Source organism: Mastomys coucha, unplaced genomic scaffold (assembly GCF_008632895.1).
Source record: "Mastomys coucha isolate ucsf_1 unplaced genomic scaffold, UCSF_Mcou_1 pScaffold5, whole genome shotgun sequence".
Lineage (NCBI taxonomy): Eukaryota > Metazoa > Chordata > Mammalia > Rodentia > Muridae > Mastomys > Mastomys coucha.
The window spans coordinates 74,086,029-74,112,904 of NW_022196911.1; the positions used below are offsets into that span (position 1 = coordinate 74,086,029).

The 26,876-nt window shown below is 50.0% G+C and overlaps 1 protein-coding gene across 2 annotated transcripts; it reads right to left on the bottom strand.

Annotated features, from left to right (window-relative positions):
• Positions 1-696: 696 nt before the first annotated feature.
• Positions 697-26,876, bottom strand: Slc13a2 (solute carrier family 13 member 2). 2 transcript variants are annotated; one of them, XM_031352085.1, is made up of 12 exons: positions 26,693-26,876; positions 10,816-10,944; positions 8,778-8,914; positions 8,484-8,683; positions 7,477-7,648; positions 7,235-7,357; positions 4,116-4,334; positions 3,842-3,930; positions 3,451-3,572; positions 2,404-2,565; positions 1,664-1,801; positions 697-1,251 (listed from the first exon to the last, which is right to left on the bottom strand). In XM_031352085.1, exons 1-12 carry the CDS (start codon positions 26,792-26,794, stop codon positions 1,084-1,086), a joined length of 1,761 nt encoding a protein of 586 aa, XP_031207945.1. In that variant the 5' UTR covers positions 26,795-26,876; the 3' UTR covers positions 697-1,083. The 2 variants fall into 2 exon arrangements, with proteins under 2 accessions (XP_031207945.1, XP_031207946.1); XM_031352086.1 differs by having other exon boundaries at positions 1,083-1,251; positions 8,778-8,910; positions 10,815-10,944; positions 26,693-26,794.

Sequence of the window (26,876 nt, forward strand, 5' to 3'; positions counted from 1 at the left end):
TGAATCCCAGGTGAATGAAGATTTTCTGTGTTCATAGATAGTACCCCTTTTCATTTGAACACAAAGCCGATATATTTCCCTTCCCCCTCTGCTGCAGAACAGAGCTAGGTAAGACTCTAGGAAACTCTTCAAATGAATCCCAGGTTTACATGGCACTTAAAATCAAGGAGAGGTGTTGATGCTCCGATGGATGGTGTCCTGGTTTCACCACACCCCCTTTGGCCAGATATATGAGTATCTTGGGTTATGAGAGAGTGGGGTAGGACGGGTAAGGAGGTAGATTGCTATATATTGTCGGGCTCTGGACTCTGAAGGCCATGGCAGGTTTGAGCCTGTTCTTATGTGTCTAAGCCTCATCTAGCTTCCTGCGGGCTGCCATTTTGGATGAGGGTCCATCTTTCTGAGCACCTGGCATGGGTCAGCCTGTCTCCTCCGCTCTGGTGAGACCGGTTTTTCCAGCTGGAGGAAGGGTCGGTGAGGAATTGGCAGGGGCAGAGGGTTTTATGTAAATGTCCAGGGAGTGCTCTGGGAACGGGGAGGCCGGTTTTCCCAAAGGCACGCAGGGACTGGCAGCTCCCAATTAGCCGCTGGTGAAGTCACTGCAACTTTGCTGGGTGGCTGCGCCCACTCCAAACGGTCTGGCAGGGGTGCGCGACCTTTGCTTCCAGGCCCTGAACACTGGAAAACACACCCGGACTCTACTGAAAAAGCCTTTAATGAACCTTGGAGTTCCTCCTCCCAGGCGCCTCCAGCCTGGAGTTTCAATAAATACAGTGCAAAGAGATCTGGAGGCCTAGCTGGGAGACAGAGGGTGGGCGCTGTTACCATGCATACAACTACTGAGGATTCCCTCAGGCCACACCACACGCAAGCGTCCACGCACACCACACGGAGACACGAGCATCTTCCTCTTGACCGGAGACAGCACACACAGGATCTAGGCAAACACACGAATACAGGATTGCGCATGCGCCGGCCGATTCTGCACCTCTGGCCCGGGACTTGGCGTTTGGAGCGCCCTCTACTGGTTCTGAGGAGTGGCACCGACAGCTTTCCCCGAGCAGAGCTAGGTTGTACCATAGTCTAGAGGCCTGGTACAGTGGAATTAGACGGGTTGAGAAGGCACTGGCTTGTGTTGGAGTGGGCCCAGGAGGGGAATGTGTCCAGCTTGAAGATAGAGACACTCCAGCTGTTTATGGATAATGTGATAGTCAGCACTCCGATGATATTGAGCAGGAATCCCGCACGGGCCTAGGATGAGGCAAGCCAATGTGAATCAGAGACACATTCTTCAACTGTCAGGGGTGCTAGGAACCCCTCCCATCAGCAAAGCCCCCCTTGGGAAGTCCTGCCTTCAGTCTAACCTACAGTGTTAGGCAATGTCTTTGTCTTTTATTTGACTGATCCTAACAGGGAAAATGGGGGTTCCTTGTACACTCCTGGGGTTCTGGGCCTTGTTTTCTCTTAGGTCATTTCATTAAGTGGGGATGCTACCCCCCCTTCCAAATGTCCCCTCCCCTTATTTGTGATCTGGTACTGTAGAACATAAAGATGTCAGAGCTGCCCCCCAACCCCCACGTGCCAGGGCCAGCTCTTCTCTGGGAACCTCAGTGACCCTCAGGCAGGTGGGGGGCTGAGACATTCAGACTTCTCTGCCACTCACCATATCAGACACTTTGAGGCCTCCAAAGGAGAAGGCGATGGCGTTGGGTGGAGTTGCCACGGGCAGCATGAAAGCCAGAGAGGCAGCCAGGGTGCAGGGGAGCATGACATAGAGTGGGTGAAGGCAGATGGCCTGTGCCTGGAGAATGATAGTGGACATAATTGATCCTAGTTCAGGCTCAGTGGGAAGACTAGATCCCAGTCCTTCTGCCTCTCCCTTTTGGGGGCCTGCCCCACCCCTTCTTTCTCTTGTCATGAACCCAATCCCTGGGCAGAGCATTCTGGGTGACCTGGAGAGGGCCCCTTGACCTCTCAGAAGAGATGAATGTGCTGCCCTGCCCTGTGGGGTGCAGTGATGGGAGGGGCTCATAAAACTGATCTCAAAGGGGCTCAGGAGCTGTCATCAAAGGCTGTGGGACACGCCTGAGGAGGAAGGGGCTGGGGACGCTCCAGGGAGCAATTTTACCCCCATCACTTCTGGAATGACCAGAACAGGGGATTGGGTGGGGAGGTGGGTGAGGCCTCCAGTCAGCCCCACTGGGATACTCAAAGAGTGATGTCACTTGAAACAGGTGACTCAGGGGCCAGAAGGCCTTAGGACCTAAGAGTTCAACATCTGGAGAAGAAGGGGGACACTTAGAAGGTTCTCTTCATGGAAAGGTTTAGACCAGCCACTCTGACCAGTGAGGGACAGAGAGCAAACGGGAGGGCTGCCTGGAGGAAGCTGCAGTGTCAGCTCACCATGGAGGCCAGGATGGGCAGGAATAGCGTAGTGGTGGCCACATTACTGGTGCACTCGGTGAAGATGGCAACCAATAGACAGAGGATGATCCCAGTGGCTGCTGGCGGTATGTGCTGCAGCGGGGTCAGTTTGTCTCCCAGCCACTCAGACAAACCTGATTTCTGAAGTCAGAAGGAGGCAATATATATGAAACAGAGCTGTTTAGGGGTCCTCAGGTTCTCAGCTGGAACTCCGGGAAACCCTGTCCCTGCCCACACCGCTGTCAAACAGCTTTGAAGGAAGCTTAAAGTCAAACAGCTATGAAGGAAGTTGGTACCCAGCTAGAACCAAGGGAGCTCCCTGCTGCTCCTTGAAACCAGTGGGATGAGGAAGGGGAGGTTCTAGTGGGCAACCTGGCTATTTGTGGGTGGAGTCACCTTACTTTCCTGACTCCTTGGAGACCCTGGATCACCTGAAGCCCTCTGCCTGGTGAGCATTAGGGCTTAAGGGGCCGTGCTCCTGATAGGGTGGGGGAGCAGGGCCGTGAAGAGGCTGGGAAGGGGCTATTGGGAAAATGGGCAACTCCCAGGGTAGGAAGAGCTCCTGGTTTGGCCCTGCCCACTGTCATGGCTGACTGTGGGACCTGCTGCTAATGCTGCCCAGGCACTGTGTCTCTGACTCCTTCACACCAAACAAAGTGCCTGGCCCAGATAGTCGATACGCTAATCACGGACCCAGGAATCTACTTTATCAACCCTTGGCTCAGCTCTGCTAGGACCTGGAAGTCTGGGGCTACAGTATCCAGAATTTCAGCTCTCTTTTTTTTTTGGATGGAGAGTCAAGAGAAAGACGCTTAGATCCCTGGAAGACTGTTACATGGCGCCCTCTGGAGGCTTCCTCTGGAACTGCATTAAACTGATGCTAGCCTTGGTGCTTAGGTGGTGTGGGGGGTGGAACTCATCGCTGAGAGAGGCCTACTCTCCTTTGGGTTTCAAGAACCCATCTCGGGAAACGTGCCTAAGCCTAGTGTGGGACTATCCCAGGGTCTCCCTCAGACAGGCTCTCACCTCACTGCCTTTGGCCAGGGCAAAGCCCCCACCCAGCAAGATCACGATATTCCAGGGCATCTTATCGTTCACTGTCTTCCAGGTGAGGATGGCAGGAGGAGCCTTCAGCTTCCCTGGTTTTTCTACTCCCCAAGCAGACAAGGATGGTCACCAAAAGTGAATAGGCCTCCCCTCCCCTCCTTCCTGAGCGGGTTCCTATTGGAGCTTAAGGCAGGTAGAAGGGAGCCCTCAGTCTCCCATCTCTGTAGGATTCCAACTCTGTCCCTGACTCCCTGTGTCTTCGGCAGGTCACCCAAAGGAGCTTTGCTGGCTCCTGCCAAATGTGGTTGAAGGCTATATACCTGTAGACAGGCTGCTGGAGACCCTCCCCAGCCCCAGGGCAGGTGCTTACTTGGGTCCTGGGTTAGTCCTGGAATCTTGGAGGGTATGATGAACATAACCAGGCTGATAAGGATGGCCACTGTCCCATCTGATGCCATGCTGTGGAAAGGATGGGAAGGAAGGCTGAATAGGGAACAGAGAAGTGTCCCCCCCCCCCCCTTAAGCATGCCCCGGAGAGAGACACCCTATCCCTTCCCTAACTCTTTCCCCCCTTCTTCCTTCCTTTTCCTGTTCTCCAGTGCAGATCCTCAGGCATTCCCCTCTCCTGCTCAGGAAGGTCTCACCTTTGCCCTTTTTCATTGGCGAAAGCTGTGTCACCCCAGCCTGGGAAGAAGCCTGGCTCTCTCGTGAACCAGAGCACCACCAGCAGGACAAACAGGACAGTGACAGTCTTCTCTGCAAAACTCATGGGTCCCAGCAGCCTGTGCTGAGTCTTGATGACCTGGAGGGCAGCCTGCTTTTGTTCCTCTTCCCCTTCCCCAAAGCCAAAGTTCTTCCGGAAGCTGCAGGCAGAGGTAGGGACAGTGTAGGAAGGGTCTGCACCAGGCATGGGCAAGCCCTAATGTCCTGGCTCTAGAAAAGAGTTCGAGACCTAGAAGGGCATCCTGGCCTGGCTCCCTCACTCCAGACAGGAACTCATATAACCCAGGCTGACCTTGAATCCCAGGCATCCATTATCATGCTCAGGTTATATGGGACTGGGGACCGAACCCAGGGTTTCATGCATGCTGGGTAAGGTCTCTACTAACTGATTTACATTTCTAAGCCTTTGTTTTGTTTTGTTTTTAGCCTAAGCCATTCTCCATCTTTTGATCCTCCTGCCTCAGCCTCCTGAGTACCTGGGTTATAGGGCTGTACCACCATGCCTGGCTTGGGATTGTGGCTTTTCTTCAATAAGAAAGTTACATCGGGGGCTGGTGAGATAGCTCAGCAGGTGAGAGCATTGACTGTTCTTATGAGTTCAAATCCCAGCAACCACATGGTGGCTCACAACCACCCAGAATGAGATCTGATGGCCTCTTTTGGTGCATCTGAAGTCAGCGTCAGTGTACTTATGTATAATAATAAATAAAATCTTAAAAGAAAGAAAAAGAAAGAAAGAAAGAGAGAGAGAAAGAAAGAAAGTAGGTTACATCGGCCAGGTGGTGGTGGCATATGCCTTTAATCCCAGTACTTGGGAGGCAGAGGCAGGTGGATTTCTGAGTTAGAGGCCAGCCTTGTCTACAGAGTGAGTTCCAGGACAGCCAGGGCTACACAGAGAAACCCTGTCTCGAGAAAAAAACAAGGCAAAACAAGACAAAAAAGAAAGTTACATCTTCCTGTCTTCCCCACTGTGACCCTTCCTCTGAAGAGTCTCTTGTGTTGAGCCCTTCCTGTCCAGGGTGAGAAGGGTGAGTGGTCCAGACCCTGAGTGACTTCAGGTCCTGATGCTGAGTCCTCTTTTCATCAGTATTCCAGGAACCCCTACCAGCCTCCGCTGTACCTTCATAGTCCTAGCCATTTAGAAGGCTTTGGCTGCCTCTTCATGCTGCTTCTTTAACATTGGCCTTTAATTTTACCCTTGGGCAAATCTTATCTCTTGCTGGCCTGTGAGTTTTTCAGGGCAAAGAGCATGTTTCACACATCTGTGACTCCTTACAGTATCCAACGGTGTGCTGACTTCATCAGCTATTCCCTTGCCCTGTAGCAGCTTCCAACCCTACCCAGTCTCCTGTACCTTCCTAAGTGACTTGTTCAAAGTACAGCTTAATGACTTGCTATGGCTCTCCTCTGCCTAGAAAGGATGGATGAATAACCATGACTCATGCCCCAGTAACACTCAGACCACCATTCTGATCTATGTGCCCAGAAGACATCACTAATAGATTACAGACTCCAGTTCAAATGAGTCTCAGCATGGCATATGGCTACTTTACTCCATTTTAGGTTTGTAAGACCGAGTCTTGCTCTATGACCCAGGCTGGCCTTGAACTCGTGATCCTCCTGCCTCAGCTCCCTAGGTATGGAGATGACAGGTATGTACTGCCACATCCGGCTACATAGATCTCAAAACTGTAATGAGGAGTAACTCAGGGTTGAAATGTACCTTGTCATCCTGACCTCAAGGACAAGAGTCTGACTCTGTGTGACACACGAAGTCCCCTGTGATTGTCCCCAAGCTTCTTTGTACTCTAGTTCTCGAGAAGCGGGCTTCTCAGACACACCCAGGTCTTTCTGGCCTCTGTGATGTGTGGGAAGGCACCTGGGTGGGGTCTTCAGGGCTGGAGAAATGCTTTAGTTGGTAAGATGCTTGCCTTGTGAGCATTGAGATCTGAGTTCAGTCTCAGCGCTCATATAAAAATGGCTCTAGGGATGCAAAGACTAAAGGATCCCCAGGGTTCACTGTCTGGCCAGAGTAACCCGGATGACTTCCAGATTCATTGAGAAACCTTGTCTCGAAAAACAAGGAGAAAAATATGTGCCCCACATATGCAGCAGATGTGCAGCTCTGTCTTCATGTGGGTCCTCTAACAATTGGAGCAGGGGATGTCTCTAAAGCTGTTACTTGTCTATAGAATATGTTCTCCTAACTGGACTGCCTTGTCTGGCCTCAGTGGAAGAGGATGCACCTAGCCCTGCAGAGACTTGATGCACCAGGACCTCCACCCTCTCAGAGGAGAAGAGGAGGGGGATGGGGAAAGAACTTGTGAGGAGGGACTGGGAAAGGGTGCAGTGATTGGGATATAAAGTGAATAAATAAAAATAATAATAAAATAAAGGGGAAAATGATTGAGGAAAACAGCTAATGCCAACCTCTGGCCTTCACACACACACTCACACACGTACTCACGCATACTCAACACACACACACTCACACACATACTCTTACACACACACATACATACACATACTCTAACACACACGCACACACACTCACACAATACTCTCACACACTCACACACACTCATATACATACAGACTTACACATTCTCTCAGACTCACACACACTCAACATACACACATACTCACACACTCTTACACACACACTCACACACATACTTTCAGACTCACACTCTCAAACACACATACTCTCTCACACACACTCAATATACACACATATTTATACACATATTCTCTCTCTCTTTCTCTCTCTCTCTACACACACACACACACACACACACACACACACACAGAGGAGGCAGGATTTTTCCATCCCAGAATTCACCATTCCATCAGACCCATCTTGCCTATCTGCTAACAGGGGCAGCATTCTGCAGCCAGTAATTCTCTCATATGGGAGGCCAAGCACCTAAAGAGGGAGAAGACTTCTCACAGCATGGTCCCCCACCACGTTTGGATGAAACAGAGGCTCCCGGGGGTATGGACAGGAAACCAGGCTTCTCTTACCTAAGGCACCACTTACTTGACACCTAGAAAGAGGACCTGTAGCCATAGCCAAGCCAGCAGCAGCAAGATGACCATGGTGGGGAAGGCAAAACCAAACCACGAAGCAAAGTTCACCACATTGCCATTTTCAGGGAAGAGCCTGATGAAGGGGACATGGGCTGTTGTGTAACAGTGTCCCTGAAATTGCCTAGTCCCATTTGCCCATTCAGTAAGAGTGCAAGTCCCTTTTGTCACGCCGCCCCCACTGTTGGCACTCACGAGTTAACCTGGCCTTGGAGCACCAGGTTGGGCGTGGTACCCGTCAGGGTGGCAATGCCCCCGATGCTGGCCGAGTAGCAGATGCAGAGACTCAGGCCCTGGCTGAATCGGTGATGCTCTTGGGTCTTCTGTGCTCTTGGCTCTGAAGAGGCAGATACAGCTTGTCCGTTATCTGTGAACAAGGAAATGCGTGTGGGGACAGGGACAAGAGTAGCTGCAGGAGTCTTGGTTGCATCCTGAGGCCTCCAGGGTTCCTTGTCAGCAAACTTGAGCTGACGGTGGGCAGAGGCTGTCGCCAGATTCCAGCATTCTCTGGAACTTTGGGTTTCTCAGACACAATCTGGTTCAACATGTCTTGGGAAACTGAGGCAGAGAGATGCGAAGAGGGTTACCTAGACCAAGCAGGAGGAATAAAGCCCAGAACACTTCCCATTTCCCAGACATTAATTAGTTCACTTCTCACCAAACTCTTAGATTGCTGGGACTGAAGGATGCTGGGACAGGATGCTTAACTTTGTTGGTGTTTATTATAGCTACATTTTTAGCCCATGGATCTTGGCATTTAATATTTTTGAAACAAAATTGTTATTGTTATTATTATTATTATTATTATTATTATTATTATTAATTACAAACATGCATGCACGCACACACACACACACACACACACACACACACACACACACACACACACACACATGTCCCAGTGCATATATGGAAGTCAGAAGACGACTTGCAGGAGTCCGCTTCCTCTTTCTATCATGTGAATCCCAGGGATCGAACTCAGGTCTTCAGGCTTGCTGGTAGCACTTTTACCTCCTGAAATATCTCACCAGCCTCCACTGGCATTTTAAATTTGGGAAAGCCTCAGGAAGACCTGGACAGGTTGACCACTCATCTCTCTCTCTCTCTCTCCCCAAGGGCTCCAAGATGACTACTCTGTAGTCATGTTAGATCTTTCCCAAGCACAGAGGGGCTGAGGGCAGGGTCCATTTCATGTCTCTTACCAAGCTTGGTCACCTCCTTCTGGGGACTTGCTTCCTGGAGCTCGAAGGCAGGGTTGCTATTGCCTTCCTCCACGTCCTTTTGTGAGCCCTGCAGCTGCTCCAGGACTGCATGCCCAATGGGCAACATCATGGCTGTGGTGGCTGTGTTGCTAATCCACATGGAGAGGAAGGCTGTGACCAACATGAAGCCCAGAAACAGCCTAGAGCCAAACAGACAGACACACTGCCACTCCAGCTTTCTTCCAGACTTGGGATGCCTGTTTGTTCCTCCCACCCTGGCTAACACAGACTCACAGGGCGGGCCGCACTCCGATGATGAGGAGCACTCCAAGGGCAATGCGCTTGTGCAGGTTCCAGTGTTCCACGGCGATGGCTACCATCAGCCCCCCGACAAACAATATGTTGGTGTCCTTGAAGTACTCTATGCAGACCTGGGGAGAGCAGGGATGTATCTGAGACTCTGGGGTCTCCTCCTGATAGCACTGAGCTTATGGGGGGAACAGTCATGACATCCTTATAAACTGGCATTCCCTTCAGACCTCAGAAGCAAATGGAAAGGGCCTTTGGGCAACCGCTGACGAGAGCCAGGTTCCCTGTTCCTACTAAACTCCCTCCTTTTCTCCTCTCAAAGACTGGGAGGTTCTAGCCTGAATCCAGTTGTGGTTCAAGCTGAGAATTGGGAGATACAAATTCTCTGCTCTTTCTAGAAAGTATGTGTCGTCCCTGGGCCAGTATCATCACCATCACCTGAGACTGGTTACAAGCCAAATGGTCAGCTGGGCTTGGTAGCTCTGCTGAAGTCCCAGGAGCAGGAAAACTGTGAATTCTAGGCCAGCCTGGGCTATACAGCAAGAAGATGTGTTAGAATGAAGGAGAAGGAAGAGGAGTAAGAGAAGGAAGAGGTGATGGAGGAGGAAGAGAAAGAGAGGAGGAAGGCAACAAGGGGAAAAGAAAGAGGGATGAAATGGAGAGGAAACTCCTTTAGATCTGGATGAGCTCAGGCACAGGGCCCTCTATCTGGTTTGCTCCACAGGTAGTTCTGGTGCGGTTCAAATTCAAGAGCCATTACATTAGAAGTATAGCTGGGGGCTAGAGAGATGGTTCATCAGTTAAGAGCACTTGCTGCTCTTCCAGAAGGCCCCGGGTTCAGTTCTCAGTGTTCCCATGATGGTTCACAACTATCTGTAATCCAAGGGGGCTCAATGCCCTCTTGTGATCTCTGAGGGTACCAGGCACAAATGTGATGCACATATATGTACACATCAAAATACACACATCAAATACATACATCTTTTTAAAAGAATGTGCAGCCAGCCCTTTGTTAGATATTTATATGTGGCGTCTGCATTCATGGATGAGGTAACCTCATGTAGAAAATAGTCAGGCAGACCTTGCATCTGTTCTGAAGGGTACAGACTCCTGCACATCGTTATTTAAAGTCTTACATTTATTTACATGCATGTGTGAGTGTGTGCATGTGGGGGGTATGTGTGTGTGTGTGTGTGTGTGTGTGTGTGTGTGTGTGTGTACATGTACCATGCCTCAAGTGTGGAGGTCTTGTTGTTTTCTTCTACTACATGGATCCCAGGGATTGAACTCAGGATGTTAAGCTTGAAAGCCAGTGCCTTTATCTCCTGAGCCATCTCCAGGCCCTATTTCCCAATACATTATAGAAACTGCTTATTCATATTAGGTATCACATGGAAGACGTGTCCTCACCCTATAAAAACATTATACATCTTGTGCAAGAGAATGGAGCATATGGGGATCTTGGAATCCAAAGGGTGTCTTAGTACAAATGCTGGCTCTGTGAAGACCAAGAGAGAGAGAGCAAAAGATAGATAGATAGATAGATAGATAGATAGATAGATAGATAGATAGATAGATGATAGATACATAGATGGAGAGAGAGAGAGAAAGAGAGAGAGAGAGAGAGAGAGAGAGAGAGAGAGAGATAGGACAGTTAGTCTTTTTGTTTGTTTTTGACAATGTTTACCTACATAGCCCAGGTTGGCCTTGAACTTAAGATCCTCCTGTCTCAGCCTCTTGGTGCCAGCAGGACCAGGTATTGGGTAAGTTTGGCTTCCTCTTGTTGCCTCCTTTTGTTGCAGGCCTTGCACCTCTCAGCCAGGGCTTATCCCCTCCTACTGTGAATGAACTCTTACAACAGCCACACGTTTCTAGGATACTCTCTGTCTCCTGGCTGATCCTCTCTCATGCTCTCTGCTTTCTGCCATGACCTTGTGATGGGGCTCCTTTGGTTCCAAGGCTCTAGGGAGGATTTCCCCTCTCCCCGTATGTAGTCTTTCCTCCTATGGATGGGGGTGCTCACCTCAGAGGCTTCCATGATACCCATCAAGGGGAAGAGGACGATGGGGAAGAGGGCAGTGACAGCCAAGGGCAGGGCCTCGGTACACCACAGCAGCGCCATGAGGATGATGGAGTAGGCACAGTAGGCTTCCTGTGGACGAGAGGAGAGAAGCAGAGCAGTTGGATGGCACGGCTACAAACTCTTCTGCCCTCCAGAGAAACAGACCAGGCCATTTGTACCAGCGCGAGGAGAGGTGAAAACTCGATCCAAGATCAAGGTCCCATCTCAGGATGGAAATGAATGAAGAAGAGCTCGGGATATGCTTCAGTTGGTAAAATGTTCCCAGCATGCATAGTGCTGCACATACAATCCCAAGCACCATACAGTCTGTAAGCCCAGCGTTCGGGAAGTAGACACAGGCTAATTAGGAGTTCAAAGTCATCCTTGACTACATAACAAGACAGCTTGGGCTATGCATGAAACATTATCTTAAGTTTTGATTTATTTATTTTTGTTGTTTGTTTTAAAACAGAGCCCTGGTTAGTCTGGAGCTTACTATGTAGACCAGGTTGTCCTTAAACTCACAGAGATCTGCCTGCCTCTGCTTCCCAAGTGCAGGGATTAATGGTATATGTGACCAGTGAGACCCTGTCCCAAACTAAATAAGGTATTCTCCTCTTGTCTTTGACCTTGGGGCCAAGCCTTTTTTGTTTGTTTGTTTGTTTGTTTGTTTTCTTTGAGACAGGGTTTCTTTGCGTAACAACCCTGACTGTCCAGGACCTCTGTAGATTAGGCTGGCCTTGAACCCAGAGATCTGCCTGTCTTTGCCTTCTAAGTGCTGAGATTAAAGGCCCAGTGGGGCCAAGACACTGTAACAAGCCCCATTTAGATCAAGAAGACTCCAGGGTCCCAGGAGAGGCAGCTGAGAGAAGGGTTGCCAGAGAAGACTTGGCCCTGCTCAGAGCTCTGGTCCTTTTCATCTGTTGCTTTATTTAGTGGTTCTGGGGTGGGAGTGGAACTCAGGGCCTTATGCTGGGAAAGACTTCTGCCACTAAGTCCTATCATCCCAGGACAGAGTCAGCTTGGTGGCATCTGGATCCCTGGAGCCCAGGATCTATGGGTTTCAGATCTGAAGCTAATCTTGTCTGAAGGAAGGAATCCCCAGAAGTTCTCCGGACAGATCTCCTGCCTCCTGCTTGAGCTACTCGGCGTGCAAACCAAGGCACGGTTCACTTTTACAGACTATGTGAGAGCTTCTTCCAGCCTTGCATTGTGTAAGAGATTTGGGGCTACTCTGAGGCACAGAATTTGGGTACCAAAAATTCTCTCTTTCCTTCTTCTGGCCTACAAATCCTGGCCTTAAGCCTAGAATAGTCAGAGGCCAGACATGGGCCCAAGACATCAGGGGTCCAGCCTCCTTGGCAGGGCCTCTCCCAGGGCCCGAGAATGATTAGCCACAGGGAGGCCTCTGGGTAGGGACGCCTGCCCAGACTGTTGAGAAAGGAACGGCAGGCAGGGGTTTTGTAGGCTGTGGGCTGGGACCCTTATCCATTTAATTGTTTGCTTTCTCCTATACCCAACAGCCTTAGTACTCTGATAAAGAGTTTCTTGGAGAGCAAGGAGGAGAGGTTCCAGGGAAGAGGAAGCTGTTATTGAGCAACTTTTAGGACTTCTGGGTTGAAAACCTAAGCACCATTAAGGTGGGTGTGGTGGTCCCACTTTATGGATGTGCCCGGAGAGCAAGTGGCTTGCTCAAGGTCTTGAGAACTAGGGAGTGGTGGAGTTAGGACTGGCATTCAGTTGACAGACAGGATTGCATAAGGCCATGTGCTTCAGAGAACACACCCTTGGAAAATGATAGGAAGGTGCTCCTGGAGCTGCACAGATTGTCTTGGTTGTCTCCAGGCAGGCTCTCATTTAATTTAGTGATGCCAAGAATTGATTGAACACACTCAACCTCTACAGCCCTTCCAGTCCCGGGCCTGAACTCATCAGCTCAGGGGTAGGGCCACTATGACCCTTGACCACACATCCTCCTGCTTCCTCAACCAGCTGGTTTCTGCTGATGCCAGTTTTTCTCTCGCTCCTCTGGAATTGCCCTGGCTGGACAGACAACCGCTTATCCACCCCTAGGACTAAGGGCAAGCCACCCCCTCTGGACCCTTGTGCCCCAAACCCTAGAACTGCACGTTCAAAGACAGGAGGTTGGAGGTCAACACTGTTGATTTCCAGAAGATAGCTTTGCCAGGTATCCCAAGCTGTCTCCCGGGCAGGTTGCGTGTCCTGTGGGATTTGAATGCTTTTCAGTCACACTCAGTTGTTCCTTGAGGTCCCAATGGCTGTCTTCCTCCCTCTACTTCACCCTCTCCCCAATTCACATATAAAAAGAGAAAAGTACAGACTGATTAGGTCAACAAGTCACACAAATAGTAAGTGGGCAAACCAGGCCATCTGGCTCCTAAGTTCTGCATTGACCTTCCTCTTCTGCTCAATTCTTCCTTTTAGCAAGGGGCTCAGGCTCTCTGGGACTGGACAAGGAGAGAACTGGAGTTCTGAAGCCAAGCAACCACCTTCCCAGGGCCTGGCACTTCCTACTGCCCAGATTCATCAAGGGGCTTTGCTTTAAGTGTGTGTGTGTGTGTGTGCACGCAGGCCAGAGGTTACCATCAGCCTACAGCTTACCTGTTAGATGAGGCTGGCTGCCCAGTGAGGCCCAGGGATCTCCCTGGGTCCACTTCCCCAGAACTGAGGTTACTAGCCTGTACCACTCGAGACTCAGGTTTTTAGGTGAGCAGTGGGGATCAAATTTGTTCTCATGCTTGTATGGCAAGAACTTTACCAACCAGACTGTTCCCCAAGTGCTCACACCAGTGGTGGCTCATGCCTGTGATTAGCATCTGGGAAGCTGAGGCAAACTCTGGGGATCATGCTACTCTCCTGCCTACGTCTCCTGGCATGTGTCACCCACATCCAGGCAAGCTGCTTCATCTTTGGGACCCCATTATCACAGTCAAGGCCTGGAGAGATTACAGGTCCTGGATGTCTAGTGTGGAGCTCCCACCCTCACCCATTTGATAGCTATGCCTAGCTCCTCTAATGTGTCTCAAAGTCCATCTAGCCAGCTTGACCCTGGTGGCTTCTGTCCTGTGTCCCCATTCCCCCTCCCAAGCAGTCTGCCAAAGCATGGTGAATCTTGCTTGTTTGTTCTTCATGGACTACGGATTCTCAGCTGGGACATGGAATCCTGGGATCCATGAGCTTCCATGGAAGAACTATCCTGCTCCTTTAGATCTGTCCAGTGAGGGTTATGAGCACATAAGGGAAGAAGTCAGCACAGACTGCCCTGGCTCACAGATGGCTCACTATGAGTCTGGTATATCATGTTTACACAGAGAAGCATTCACTAGACACCATATCTTACCATACCTAGCCAACCATATGTTACCACACCTTACTATACTTTACCACACCTTAACATATTTGCCACACCTTACCATACCTTACCATACCTTACCACACCTTACTTATCACACCTTACCATGCCTAACCCTACCCTCTGCATCTCACCATATCTTACCATACTTTGCCATACTTAGCCACACCTTCCCTTATCTTCCCACACTTTGCCACACCTTCCACAGCTTTCCATATTTTGCCATACTTTGTCTTTCACTTTGGATTCAGTGACTAAAAAGCGACACTCAACACTTGATTATAAAGTAGACTTTGTGCAGCATGTGATGCATGTGTGTAAGCCTAGTACTTGGGAGGGAGGGAGGCAGAAGGGTCAGGATTTCAAGGTCATACTCAGCAACATAGGGAGCTTCAGGCCAGCCTGGGCTACATGAGACCTTTACTCAAAGCAAGACTCAAAACCAAACAAACAAAGGAGCAGGGCAAGAAAGACTGTCCAGTGGATAAGGGCACTTGCCGTCAAGGCTGCGATGTGAGAAACCTAGAACCCGGAGAGAAGCAATTCTCACGAGTTGTCCTCTGACCTCCACATGTACCATGACACACATGTGCATGCACACAATAAATAGACAAATGCATAAATATAAAATAACTCAAAATCCAACAACAAAAATGTAGGCTTTGTGTTGGACAAGTTTGCCCGTGCAGATAAATGACATGTTTTGTGCATGTTTGAGGTAGGTGAGACAAAGTTGTCTGTTTTAATTTAAAGGTAGCTCAACTTAAAAATGGGATTATGGCACTGAGGCTCATCTGTGTTATTGTCACTTTTTGTATTCACATGTCTTTGTGTGCATGCTTGTGTGTGTGTATGTATATGTCTGTGCGTGTGTCTATGTGCATGTGTGTACGCATATGTGTGTGTGTGTACAGGTGTTCATGTGCACCGTGTGTGTCTATGTGTGTGTGCATGTTCATCTGCACATGTGCGTGTATAAATGTTCATGTGCATGTGTGCACATGCATGTGTGTTTGACATTGAATATCTTTCTCAATTGTTCTCCACTGGAGTTTTTTGAGATAGGATCTCTCACTGAATCTTGCTGACTAGGTTAGTCTGGCCAGCCCAAAAGCTCCAGGAATCTTCCTGGCTTCAGTGTCACACAGTTGGGATCACAGATATTGGGATCACAGGTGTTGGGATCACAAGTGTTGGAATCACAGGTGTTAGGATCACAGGTGTAAGTGTTGGAATTACAGGTGTTAGGATCACAGGTGTTGGGATCACAGGTGTTGGAATCACAGGTGTTGCAATCACAGGTGTTGGAATCACAGGTGTTAGGATCACAGGTGTTGGGATCACAGGTATTGGGATTGCAGGTGTGTGCCAACTGCACTCATTTTTTAAACTCAGACACTGGGAATCTAACTCACCATTACATAGCAATTCCTTTAGCCACTGAGCTGTCTTCTCAGCTCATTGTTGTTATTGGTTGGTGACTTTGTTACAGATATTTTGTTTTCGAGGCAGAGTTTCATTAAGTTGTCCATGCTGACCTCAAACTCTGGGACTCAAATGACCCTCACACTTCAGCCTCCTGAGTAGCTGAGACAATAGACATGTGCCACCAGGCCTGGCTCTGTTACAAACATTGGATTGTAGCTATCAGATACTGGACACCTGCCCACATCGGTTCTGCCTGTCACCTCCAGATCCCTCTCAGCATAGTGTTTGAAAATGGCACCAGCAAGGAGAGATGTTATTTCTAAACCGCAGTGGGGTTTTCCTGGAAACCATGATTCATAACTGTTTTCCTCTGCCAGTCTTCATTGTTTGTTTTAATGCATTTTCAAGTAATATTCTGGGAAGGAGGGAGGGAGGCCTGGCAATGCCTTGACCCACTTTTTGAAGGTGGGGGAGTCCAGCTTGGAGCTAGAGGGCTGCTAGGGTTCCGTGAGGTTCTGTGGCTAGGTGACACCCTCTGGGCACTGCCACAGGGCAGGACACTGGGGAGTTCCTCTTCTGTGCCACATGAGATCTGACTCCAGGTTGGCATCCCCAGCTCTAGGGATGGGGACTTCAGAGATTCCAGGCCTCACTAAGACTCATTGTCTCACAGTTGAGAACTGTGAATGTAGGCTGGCAGCCCTGACATGCAGCCCCAGTGGCTTACATGCTGGTCTCTGGCAGCTCCCCAGGGCCACTGGATGACACAGATCTCAGGGGCACAGTTTCTGTTTGGGGGGAGGGCAGAGCCTGTGCCAGGGCCCAGAGTTCAGACAATAGCAGAGAGTTTTACACTGAGCTCTTTCTGCCTCCTTCCTCCTCAGACCTGAAAGAGAACTGCTTCCAGCTCTGGGTCCGCATTGTAACACTAAAGCAACTTATTCTTGTCTTAGTAACTAATTCTTTGTGGTTTGATGGCTCAGCGCTGATGGGTGTGCTCTACCCAAGTTCTCTGAGTCTCATACTGAGCCTAGGTGCCCTGTACTGTATGCTTCACTCTTGCAGGCTCTGCTCTAGTTTACTTAGACGTTCTCTCCCATGAGTCCCTCAAACCCTCTGTCCTCACTGTGGCCACAGAGACCTTAGCACGGAAGTCCCTCTTTTTGGACTTTGTCTTTCCTCCCCATTTTGCCCAGTGGATGCTCACTCATTCCTTGATCTTTTTTGGGGGGGCGGAGAGGGGGTTCAAGACAGGGTTTCTCTGTTTACCCTTAGCTGTCCTGGAACTCACTCTGTAGATCAGGCTGGCTTCAGACTCAGAAATCTGCCTGCCGCTGCCTCCCAAGTGCTGGGATTAAAGGCGTGCACCACCACCACTGCCCAGCTCATTCCTAGATCTTAACTGGGTATTCTTTAGTCAAGGGAGCCCCTCCCCCATCTTTTGGAGACTGAGGCCCATTCTATGGATCATGATGGAATCTCTGCCTCCCAAGGGCTGGGATTACATGTGTGTGCCACCAGGCCTGGCAGCACTCAGTTTTATGAAAGCACATGAATATCAGTCTTTGTCATTAGACCACAGACTGTCCAAGTCTGCTTCTGCTCAAAGAATGAACAAACAAAAGGGTAAGGAGATGCCGTGCCTTGTAAGTTGTGATTCATGCCCAGCTCCGCCTTCAGAGAGGCCCAGAGACTCTGAGGGCTGGCTACCTGAGCTGGCTTGTAAAGCCAGCAGTGGATAGGGAGACTCACACCTTATAGGAGCCTCTTAGTCCAAGGCTGGGGGCTTATTCATTTCACTGTGGAAAGAACACATCTGCTCAGAACCTGAGTGCCCAGACCCAACACGGTTGGCATATCTTCGGACAAACCACTTATTGCTACATTCTTGGACAAGCCCCCTAATCTCTTTTGGATTCTTTTATACCCTAAAAAACATGAAAGGTTTTTTTTTTTTTTCCCAGCTGTACACAGATGTGTCTCCTTCACGGGAAGAAAAGAAACATCTATCCCCGGTGGGGATGGGATAGGGAGGAAGTGGGCTAACAGGTATGGCTGAGTGGAAATGGACTGCATCTGGTGAATGGTAGGTGAGGTCTGTCAGAGAGTAAAGTAACTGTTGGCCTTCAAGAGAACCAGGTAGATATACAAGGCACACATGGGAGTGACAGTGACAGAGAAGCCGGGGCAGACAAGGGCTGTGGTTGCTACGGCCTTTAACCATGATAGGTACAGCACAGCTCTGAGGTGGTAGCAAATGCCTACCATCTCAATGGTACCTTAGGCCATTCCTCCTGGTAATTGAAGTTTACCCTGGGGTGGGGATAACAGGCTCACAGCAGGCCGTTCCCACTGTCCTTGAGCCCTGGAAAATGGGATGCTGCTACCAGGATACCAGGACATTCTCAGGGTTTCAAGCAAGCTAGGACGTTTAGGTGGCAATTTGTTAAGCACCACTGCAAAGGAAAGCCCAGAAGTGTGAGGCTCCCCAGAGGACATGCTAAGTGAGCAGGAGCTGAGGGATGTGTAGGAGTTCAGCAACAGAGGTCGGGTGGAGAGTAGATACAGAGGGGTGGGAACTGAGGCAGAAAGGTCAGGCAGGTGTCTGGAGAGATGTATACTTGACAAGAACCTTGTCTGCCTTGAGAGAGATCCAGAACCTTCCCTAGAAGATAGGCCTACGGAAATGGAAGGCCTTTGAAGGGCTGAAACACACACACATACAGAGAGAGAGAGAGAGAGAGAGAGAGAGAGAGAGAGAGAGAGAGAGAGCCAGGCAGATGTTTTAATTAAGCAATTACATGAAGGCTGGGGTGACGTTGGACAGTGGATCTGTGCTTAGCACACAAGAGGTGCTGGGTTCCATCTCAGCCCAAGACAGAAAGATGATGAAGCAAAGAAGGAAGGCTGTGTAGGTGATGTGGTGGGCACGTGCGGGCATTTGTCCATTTGTAGGGAGACCTCTGATAGGGGTTTCCTACCCTGGATTGGGAGCCAGGAACCCCTTCACTGTCCGAAGAAGGCTTGCATTGTATTTAAAACATACAAAGTAAAGCAGCACAGGACTGTGAAGAAGGAAAGCAACCATACTGAAATGAAATGAAGAGAGACTCGTGTGCGTGCGTGCGTGTGCGTGCGTGTGCCTGCGCGGGCGTGCGTGTGCGTGTGTGAGATCTTTCCCAGGGATAATGGACATATGTTATTGCCGGAGGCCCACTCCATCCCCGACTCCTTTATCTTGCAGCAGGAGTGTGCGCTTTCCCATCTCCTGCTTTCAACTGAGAACCAGCCAGAGAAAGCCAATCATCCCCACTGAGCACCTGTGTGGCTCTGTTCTAGAGCCTTCCCATGCAAACAGTGTTGTGTCCGTCCCTCAGCGCCACCCCCCTGCCGCCCCCGACAGGAATGCTTTAGAGAGGTCGATGACATCATTATTATCTCTAAAGTCACCGGAGCCTACACCTGCCTGAGGTTCTGCCAAACACAGTGATGGCGGCTGATGCCTTTGTTCTCATCTGGGTGAATGTATTTAGTTCCTGTTAAGAATGGCATGGCGGCTTCTTCATACCATCTCTGAGGACCATCATCCCTGGCTCCCTTCTCTCTCCTTCCTTCCAAAACAAAGCTCTTACACACACACACACACACACACACACACACACACACACACACACGCACAATTTGATCCAGATGTGAGCAACCTTGGCCAGATGCAGTTTGGAAGAAGCCACGCGCACTTCTTTTGTTGTTGTTGTTGTCTTTTGTTTTAGTGTTCCTCAGTATGGCTCTGGTTGTCTGTAGACTGAGGCTGGCCTCCAACTCTCAGAGATCCTCCTGTCTCTACCTCCCAACCGCTGGGTCTAAAAACACGGGCCACCACCACCTGGTACAAGCACAGTTTTGGTCTCAGAATGGAAGAAAGTCAGAAACTAAAGCATTTTCTGAACACATTGCTAGGGACTGGCAATGTGAAGCTGCAGCCAAGCCTGAAGATCTCAACCATAGGTCTCACTGAGACACTAACTGATAGCTTTCTCAGCGCCAGGCTTAGTAGACATGTTAGGATTGCTAAGGTTAGCAATACACTCCACCAATCTTTCCTAGCCATCACGGAGATGTTAGGTCAGATACAAGCTGGGTACCACAGGGCCATTAAGGGAACCAAAGATAATTCAGCAATTCTTGATGTGCAACATTCCAACTCTTCACAAAGTTTTAACCAATCATTTGGTGAGATCTTCAACGCAGCCATGCCTTTGTCAGAGAACTTCCTCTCCCTCCCTCTCTCCTTGCCAAAGTCTCACTATATTACCCAAGATGCCCTTGACCTCTTAGGCTCAAATAATCCTCCTGCCTCAGTCCATCAAGTAGCTTTGAGGGTGACTCCTGACTTCACAGTTTGTGCCTGGAGCCGGGCCTGCTCCAGTTGCTGAAGAGTGACCTCAGTCAGGCTGAGGGACATGAACTGGCATTCCCACAGCCTTCTGGGAGTTAGATCCTCCCAGTAGCCCAGGGTCTCCATGCAGACTGTAATCAGGTTTTACCATCAAAGACTCCACCTCTGTCCCCACGATGCTCCTATGGGGTGCTGATGAGCCAGGTCATGATTTATTAACCATTAGTCAACGGCTAGAATCAACGTGATGGTACTTTCTGTCTCTATTTCAAGGGATCTCCTGGCTTTTGGGGGGCAAGGGGATGACTCTTTCAAATCTTGCTTCTAGCTAAAACCTATCTCTGTACACTCCAGCTTCCCCACTCTGCTGGGGACAGCCACTCACCATTTGGGGCTGTGTGACAAGATACGCCTCTCTGTTTCATAGAAGCATCCATGCTCATCTGAACAGCTGTGGGGAAGGGTGGTCTCTACATAGGGCCCAAGTAGTTCTGTGCTCTACAGGAGCCAGGGGCAGATGGGAAGGGTGTGAGGAGTTTATGGAGCCCTAGGATGGGACACCCTGGTGCCTGGGTTGCATCTCCTCCTCACAATGGCCCTTGGTGATCAGAAGGTCTACAGATGTGTGACAATGCCCTGAAGTGGGTGAGAACCCTCTGTCATTTAGCTGGCTCCAAAAGCCATGAGCTATTCTCTGCCTTCTCTGAGAGACCAGATGCCTCAGAAGACAGAGACATTACATCCCTTGTGCAGGTGCCCTCTGCTTTGGGGACATATGGAATAGCTTGTCTGGAGGATGCACAGAGCTGTGCGTCCTGTGGCCACGCTTAAGGAATTCTGCTCTCTTCTGTTCTTAACATAAACACGTTTGCCTCAGCTGCTCTCCGCCAATAGGGGGCCATTACTGATTTTTGCTGATGCTCTTTTTTGGTTTCAAGAGGTTTTGCATTTATGACTGACATTTATAGGGATCCGAATGTGTTGTTTATCCATTCTTGCCTGAAGCATGACGTCCCCACTTCACCTCCCCCGCCCCCCAAGCTTCACAGGGCTGCCATTGGCTGCCCTCTCCCCTTCTTTCTGAACTTGACTGACACAGAACCGTAGTCGCCCAGACCCCTACCGCAGCACTGCCGTTTGCCTTGTCAGCTCGCCAAGCTCATCCCTGCATTGGCACTTTGCACCTGCTGCAGGTTCTGCCTGGACAGTTCTTCACCCAGAGCTGGGTCTAGCTGGCTCTTACTGTCACTCTGGTCTTAGGGTAACTGTCCACTCCCTGGGAGGCCTGACTTGAGCTCTGTACTGAGGGCAGCTCCTCCCCAGTCCATATATGTCAACACTTGCCATAGCGCTTCTGCAGCTTGGGCAGTACACAGTCTTTTGTTATCTGTCCTTAGGTCACCCCCCCCCCAGGAGTGACAAGTCCCCCACATCCTCTCTCCAGAGCTCATAAATGGTACCTGCCACACAGCACCGAGTGCACGGTTCACCAAGTGCAAGGATACTCTGTACTGGATTAGCTGACACTACCCAAAGGGACAGTATTTCGAGATGTTGCCTGTCATTCATCTCATACAATGGTTATTGCATGTCCTCTGCTTTCCAGCTGCCTGTCCTCTGTCGCCTCTCACAGTTGTGGTTCCACCCAGCCACTCAGTCTATCTTGACTCCTTTGAGGTAGCCACAGGCTGCTCTGAGCGCTACGGCCCTCTTGCTACATCTTTGTGGCACACACACCTGTCTCTTCCTCTGGACTCTAACTACGTTGGGCACAGAACATCTGTATTCTGTCCTATGACCCTGGGAAAGAGCCAGGAGGTCACAAGCATTAGGGAGAAGAAAGTGGAGGGCTTGGCTGGGTGGTCATGAAGGAGGAAGGTTTGAGGGGGGCAGTCATGGGGACCTCCTTCCCTTTCCAGACAGCTTCAGACACAGACTCCAATATCAGATTACTGTCTTAACTTCTTTTTCCAGATGGCATCGGAAGCAAGTTACATCACCCCTCTGGGCCTTAGTTTACATGTCTATGAAATGGAGGCAGCTGCAGTCACACCATGGTCAAAATTCGGCCTCCGTGAGAAACAAGTGAATTAAGTCTTCAAAGTGCTTGGCTGAACAGTGTTAGCTGTTCTATCACAGAGACCTGGACCTTGGCTGGGGCTCTCCTTCCCATGCTAGGGGGCCAGAGCTAGGAGCCTAGGAGTCTGTAGAGAGTAAGTCAAACTCCCTGCCTCACAGATTAGGAGGAAAATAAACAAATATACACTTTTTGTTTTGTCTTGTTTTTCGAGACAGGGTTTTTCTGTGTAGCCCTGGCTGTCCTGGAACTCACTCTGTAGACCAGGTTGACCTCCAACTCAGAAATCCACCTGCCTCTGCCTCCCAAGTGTTGAAATTAAAAGTGTGCGCCGCCACTGCCCGGCCACTTTTTGAGACAGGACCTCATCTATGCCAGGCTAGCTCCAAACTCATTGTGTAACTAAGGATGACCCTGAACTTTTGATCCTCCTGCCTCCACATCCCAGCTGCTGTGATTATAGGATTGTGCCAGGACGCTCAGTCTCTGCCCGTGTCAGGAACTCAACCGAAGGCTTCATGTATATTAGGCAAACACTCTCTACCCATGGAGCGACATCCCCAGCCCAGACACATTCTTTCAAATAGGGACTAGAGTGACTGGGGGTGGGGGTGGGGCGTGAGGCTTCTGAAATAGATTGAAGTGAGACTGTAAAGGTGAGAGGAGGCACCAAACAGAAGCAGAGGGAGGCTGCTGGCAGCAGAGGTGGGATGTAGGGAATGGAGTCTGAGCAACTGATCTGTGATCTGGAGCCTCGGGGACAGGGCATCGTAAGTTCATACTGATTTCTAAGTCAAATAGGAAGGCAGTATAGAGTTGGAAGGAGGTCTTGGGAATGCTTCTGATAGCAGGGTGGATGTCAGGAAGGCAGGGACAGGGGAGAAAAGACAGGGTAGAGAGGCTGCCCAGGTGGCACTGATGTCATCCAGAACACAAATGTTCCCAACTTCTGACAGCCTCCCCGCCACCCCAGCCTCCCCCCACCACACCCGTGACTGGCTGATTTTAGGATCTTTCCCCCCACCCCCCTGGCTGGTGACTTGTGGTAAGATCATCTCTGGTGATACCGGGCGGTGGTAAAGAGCTGCAGCTCCTGAGCAGAGTAAGGAAGATCCATGAACTGTGCTGTGCCTTGAGCTGCATCGCTAGCTTGTGGTTAGTGGGTAGGCATTAGTGGATACACGGTGTGTGTTTTCCGTTTATAGAAGTCTCAACTTAGGATGAGTTTACTAGGATTGAGAGGCCAAATCTTTTAAGTTCACACTCCATTTAAAAGAACCTGACCTAAGTTTGAACTCAGGTAAACTAACAGGCTGGTACCTAGCATTAGTTTCCAAGTTACACCCCCACAACAAAACCCCAAACCTAACTCCAGTCTCTAGGCTCACCCCCAACAAGACCAGCACCTCCAGGTTATTACTCCAACAGATCTGCACCCCCCAGGTTACAAGCCTACCTCCTGCCTAACGACCACCAATGCAGAGGGAAATAGAGATTAAGTTTATGATTTGATTTCCAGCACCAGCCAATTATGCTAAAGGCCACAGCAGCTTTCCAATTAGATGCTTGCACACTCACCCCACCCCCTTGTTTGCTGCTTTCTATAAAGCCTTGCCCGATAGATATCCAGGGCTCCTCTTCCTACCAAAAACCATCCTGTGTAACGCTGGATGGTGTGCCTGGGGGCCCAAGCTAGCCCGAATAAAGACCCTGCTGTGACTTGCATCAGATCGGTTCCTGTCAGGTTTTGGGGGATCGCTAACACTTCCCTGGCACTACAGGATCATAATCCAGAAACTTTTGGAGTGTGTTGGGGGGCACTGCTGGTGTGTGAGTAGGTGGGGGAAAGGACCATGCAGAATGGCTCAAGTCATGGCTAGAAACATTTCTCAGTGAGGCTATGGGCAGAGTCTTCTGAGATGCCAGGCTGAGCTTTGATTTCGATGGGAGACGTGTAGGCTGCTAATAGAGAAATATTTGTGTGGACCAAACACCCAAGACAGTTGGATAATACAATGTAGAGGTTTGGAGTAGGATTCTAGACTAAGGTCTTATGGGCATAGAGATTCTTGGGGGCGGGGAAGTTCTTGTTTTGTTTTTGAGGCAAATTCTGACCACTTAACCCAGGCTGGGCGATCATGATCCCCGAAGGCTGAGATTAGAGGTGAGTAATGCCACACCCAGCTAGAGGGATGCTTTTCCCTCTAGCATACAATTATCTGGGCAGGAATTGGGAGGGGTTGGAGGTGAGGGGTGAGGGAACAGGAAGGATGCTGGGAAACCTACAGAGTCTGTCGGAGCAGGGATGCTGGGAAACCTAGCAGGGATGCTGGGAGTCCTACGGAGCAGGAGTCACCTCTCTCAGACAAAGAAGGTGTCACTCAAGTCAAGTGACGGTAAAGAGGGTGTGGCCCTTTGGGACAAATCTTGCTGCAGGATTGAGGAAGGAAAAGGTGGGCCTTGGGTTAGGACCCTGGAAGCTAGTGGGAATCTGGATAGCAGAGTTAGGAATGAGGAGAGAAAGCATGTATGTGTGTGTGTGAGTGTGTGTGTGTGTGTGTGTATGTGTGTGTGTGTATATGTGTGTCCTTGCGCACTCAAGCACGAGGGCAGGTACACTCCGAGGCTTGCTACTAGGAATAGTCATAGCAAAGGAAGGCAGGCACAGAGAAAGAGTGACTGTGACCTGCAGGGTCTTGAGGGCTCCCCATGAGAAGAGTAAATTTTGTTTTATATGCTGATGGGCTCAGTCAAGCAGGAAAGGAGAAATTGACCACACAGGAATAGAATTCCTGTCTAGGATAGGAACCCAAGATCCAGAGGAGGGCCTGGCCTCTCAGGACAGTTGATTGAATCATCAGAGGGCAAGCAGAAGCAGGTGACAGAGCCAGATATGGCAGAGCAAACCCCAGAGCTTCACACTCCCAGCACACACACACTATCCTTCCACCGAAAGGCACAGCTTCCTCACCACAACTCGACTCCCCTCTGCCACATGACCCAGGGGCACAACAATGAATCCTTTTGAGCTATGTGTGCCTCTCCCAGGATGGTGGCCATGTCACACGTGTTCCAGCCTGTCTGAAATCTATCTGAGCAATGCCCTGCTTAGAGACGCCACTTACCTGAGAAAGGTCATCTCAAAAATCAGTCGGGCCTTATCACTGGGCAAGTGTTAGGGGCCATATCCTGAGCCTCCTCCCTCAGAGATATCGCAAACCAAAGGCCTTCCTTGATTCCCCGATCTGTAGCAACAACAGTAGCTCATTGGGCAGTCCCAGGGGCGTGGGGTGGTCCAGGGCCAAGACTCACTGTCAGTTCTGGAGACAGGACCACACCTCTAGCCCTGCCCCCCTCCCATCCATGTCATTTGCAAAGGGAGCTAGACTTTGAAGTTAAGGGATGAGACCCTCTTGGAGCTTCGTTTCCCAACGCTCTAGGATACTTTCATTAAAATTTAGGGATTTTTTTTTTTTTTTCTGAGACAAAGTTTCTCTTTGTAGTCTTAGCTGTCCTGGAATTCACTCTGTATACCAGGCTGACCTAGACTTCACAGTGATCCACCTGCCTCTGCCTCCTAAATTTTGGGATTAAAGTCAGTGCACCACCACCTAGCTAAAACTTAGGGAATTTTTGTCTGTGTTTCTGTTAGTTTTGATGGTACTGGGGATCAAACCCCAGGCCTTGCACAAGGCAGACAAAAACCTTACCATCCAGCTGTATCCCCAGACCTCCAGGCTGTTACATTTGTTATTCAATGTTCCTCCCCCTCCAGACAAGGTCTCTGTCCTTGAACTCAAAGATCTGTCTGCCTCTGCATCTGAGTGCTGGTATCAAAGGCATGCGCCACCACACCCAGATTTAATGTTAATTTTCCTACAGAGAAACCCAAAAGGGTATATAAACCAAGCTCCATGGAACCAAGTTCTGTCCTGGGACCTTGAATAACTGACTTACCTTCCTTTTCCCCATCTGCAAAATGGGACAGTGGAACCTGCCTCAATAAGATGAAGCATGGGGTTCCAGATGCACGTCACAGACTGGGGTGGGGGGCTCCAAATGAATAAGGGTTATAACCTCTTGAGATAGGATGGAGGCAGGCACCTTGTGCTCTGGCTGTGTGCACTGAAAGGGGTCCTCCTCAGTGGCCACCGGTGAGTCTGCAGGTGTGTCATTTATTTTAGATTTACCTAGGAGGGCACAACAGCCTGAAGCCAGCTCTCTCCTACTTGTCCTCTCAAAAGCTAGCTACCCACTTGGCTCTTCCTGTCCCTGGCTGGCACTGAGCTCAGGGCTGATGGGCACACAATAGTCAGATAAACTCCTCTGTTGGCTCCTGCATTTCCTTTATGCAACTGGCTTTCTGACCACAAACCAGCAGGCTCCAAGCAGCTGAGTGCCCTGCAGAAACCACCCTTGGCTCTCAGAAAGACCTGGAGGCGGTAGCTTTACTTTCTGGGGAAGGGAAGTGAATAGGACAACCTAAGAATGCCTCACTTTGACCCCAACGATCTCTCCCTCGTCACCCTTCGAGTTACTCTGAATGAGACCCACCAGTCCTTACCTTAGTTTGGACAATGAGTGGCAGAGGCAACAGGAAAATGGGCAGACATAACACAATCAGGTAGAAGCGATAGGCCCAAAGTGCCTGCCAGCAGGTGGCCATGGTGTGGACCAGCCAGTCCTAGCTGAGGTTACCAGAGCAGCTGCCTCCAGGAGCCGCGAAAAAGACTGAAGGTGCAGTGCAC